Below are 2,176 nucleotides of genomic sequence, written 5' to 3' on the forward strand. Positions count from 1 at the left end.
AGGAGATCCTCTTGCCTCAGCTTCCCAAGTAGAGGGGGCTATCAGTGCGTGCCACCACACTCAGCTAATTTTTCATTTTTTTTTGTTGAGACAGGGTCTCGCTTTGTTGCCCAGTCTGGGCTCAAGTGATCCTCCTGCCTCCATCTCCCAAAGTGCTGGGATTACAGATGTGAGGCACCACGCCGAGCCCATACAATATTTTCTTAGGAAGGTAGTTTCCAATACAACATTGCATTATGGAAATACGTAATCTATTACACAACACTTGTTTCTAGGTGAGTGTAATAATTACCCAAATCACATAATTTTCTGCATCACTTTTCTAGATTGGTGGTGATGTCTTATCTCTAGTTTTACAATTTTAAAACTTGAGTCCATCAAATTAAATCAAATCAAATCTTGTTCTCTCATAGCTCTGTATTATGATTTCCCTCTACTTTATAGCTCTCTTGCCCAGAGAAGGCAAAATACTGTCTACTTTTCCAATAGATTGGGACCAATGGAAAAGGCACTGATCTTGAATGAGCCTTTGATCAAAGTTGAGAAAATTTTAATATAACGGCTTTTTACTTTCTGGCACAGTGGAATTGGTGGATTCAAGAAATCTGTGGTAAGGAAAAGTCAGTACTAAGTATATGAATACTAAGGCTTTTAAGCTAAATGTCAGTTGTTTGACATGAGAGTGTCCCAAAGCACATAGACAGTCAGAACACATTACAGATACACAAGACCACATCTTACCCCTTGAAAAAAGCCGTTGGTCCTTCATTAGTGAACATTTTCATTGCACAGTTGGGCACACTTCTATACTGTCCTGGTGGAGAATTAATAAATCTGGTTTTTACTACATCCACCGGGGAGGACATAGCTGTTGCGCAAAATCCAGCAATAAGAGCCGACACCAAGTGGCAGGGGACGTCATCTAAAATGGATGGGTGAAACAGGTCAACATCAGACTTTTGGGGGCTTGCAATTTAGTTATCTGTCATATCTTTATAAACCTGTTGATAACAGTAGCTCAGTGAAGATGTCTTATAAATAAATAAGAAAGGTATTGTACTAGAAAAAGAGGTAAGAGTAAATGGCTTAATAGATTGTTAACACTTTAGGAAAATAACCTGTTAGTTTCCCTTGTGCCTTTAAGGCCTGCAATAATGCCTAATATATGAGCATCTAATACTTTTTTACTGAAATAAAGTGCAAGGGAAATTTTAATGTCTCTAGAAGTTGTTAGAATATTATTTTTAAGAACCTATCTTGTGGAATTACTTTTTGGATGAGACCACTGATAAACTCCTTGTATAACTAGATCTTTTGGATATAGTGCAGGATGGACTTACCTCCTGAATTCTGCTGTATAAAGAAAACGATTCTAACAAAAGTCCCATATATTAGTGTTAAATGAGAATAATGCTGACCTAAGATGAAATTGCCTGTTATTTTTGTTGCAAAACATTTCTGTTGTGGCACAACTTCTTAAACTTAATATTTTGGTCTTTTCCTGCTGCTCACAAAGTTATATATAGTTTAAAATTACTTATTTTTGAAAAGAGAAAACTATTAGAGTTAAGGGATTGAGTATAAGGTGGCTGCAGAAGCTCCAAGAGGAAATTCTAAAGGTGCAGAGCTGTTTGTTATATGAAATGGGAAGTTACCTGCTAATATGTTGTTTTTCACAAAGGCCTCCTTCATTAGATCATATGTTACTAGCTCTGTACAATTGATGATGACACTTCTCGTCAGATTGGGGGTAGTCCCTGGGAAAAAAAAAAAAAGAAAATGTTTACTAACTCTACTTTGTAGTAAGTTGCTAATTGTATGTATGTGCTTTGGTGGTTCTAAAACCCACTTTGAAGTTAGTTACCTTTCCAAAGACCCATCAAGCCTTCCGTTGTTGCTATTATTCTGTACGCGTTATAAGTCCCCGTGTAGCGAGGTTTGATACCGTGGAGATGGCTCTGCGCTTGAAGTCTGACTTTCACAACCTCTGTGGGTTGTCCGATGAATACTGCCACTCCTCCAGTCATTAGACCAGCTAAGATCTTGCTTCCTAAGCTAGGTGTTGCTATCCAGAGAGAAAAAAAATTATTAAGAAAAAAAAATTAAAGACCTAGAATGCATGCATGTCTTTTTAATTTTCAGTGGTTCATTTTTTTTTTTTTTTTTTTTTTTTTTT

The 2,176-nt window shown here is 36.9% G+C and overlaps 1 protein-coding gene across 1 annotated transcript in view; it reads right to left on the reverse strand.

Annotated features, from left to right (window-relative positions):
- UCP1 (uncoupling protein 1 (mitochondrial, proton carrier)) overlaps positions 1–2,176 on the reverse strand; it is a 10,662-nt gene that overhangs the window by 2,161 nt on the left and 6,325 nt on the right. Inside the window, exons 3-5 of the mRNA XM_011955805.1 lie at positions 1,865–2,065; positions 1,656–1,757; positions 742–922 (exon numbers count right to left, since the gene is read on the reverse strand). Of these exons, the coding sequence (XP_011811195.1) occupies positions 742–922; positions 1,656–1,757; positions 1,865–2,065 (484 nt within the window). The remainder of the gene's footprint in view (positions 1–741; positions 923–1,655; positions 1,758–1,864; positions 2,066–2,176) is intronic.

This window comes from Colobus angolensis, unplaced genomic scaffold (genome assembly GCF_000951035.1).
Source record: "Colobus angolensis palliatus isolate OR3802 unplaced genomic scaffold, Cang.pa_1.0 Scaffold400, whole genome shotgun sequence".
Classification (NCBI taxonomy): domain Eukaryota; kingdom Metazoa; phylum Chordata; class Mammalia; order Primates; family Cercopithecidae; genus Colobus; species Colobus angolensis.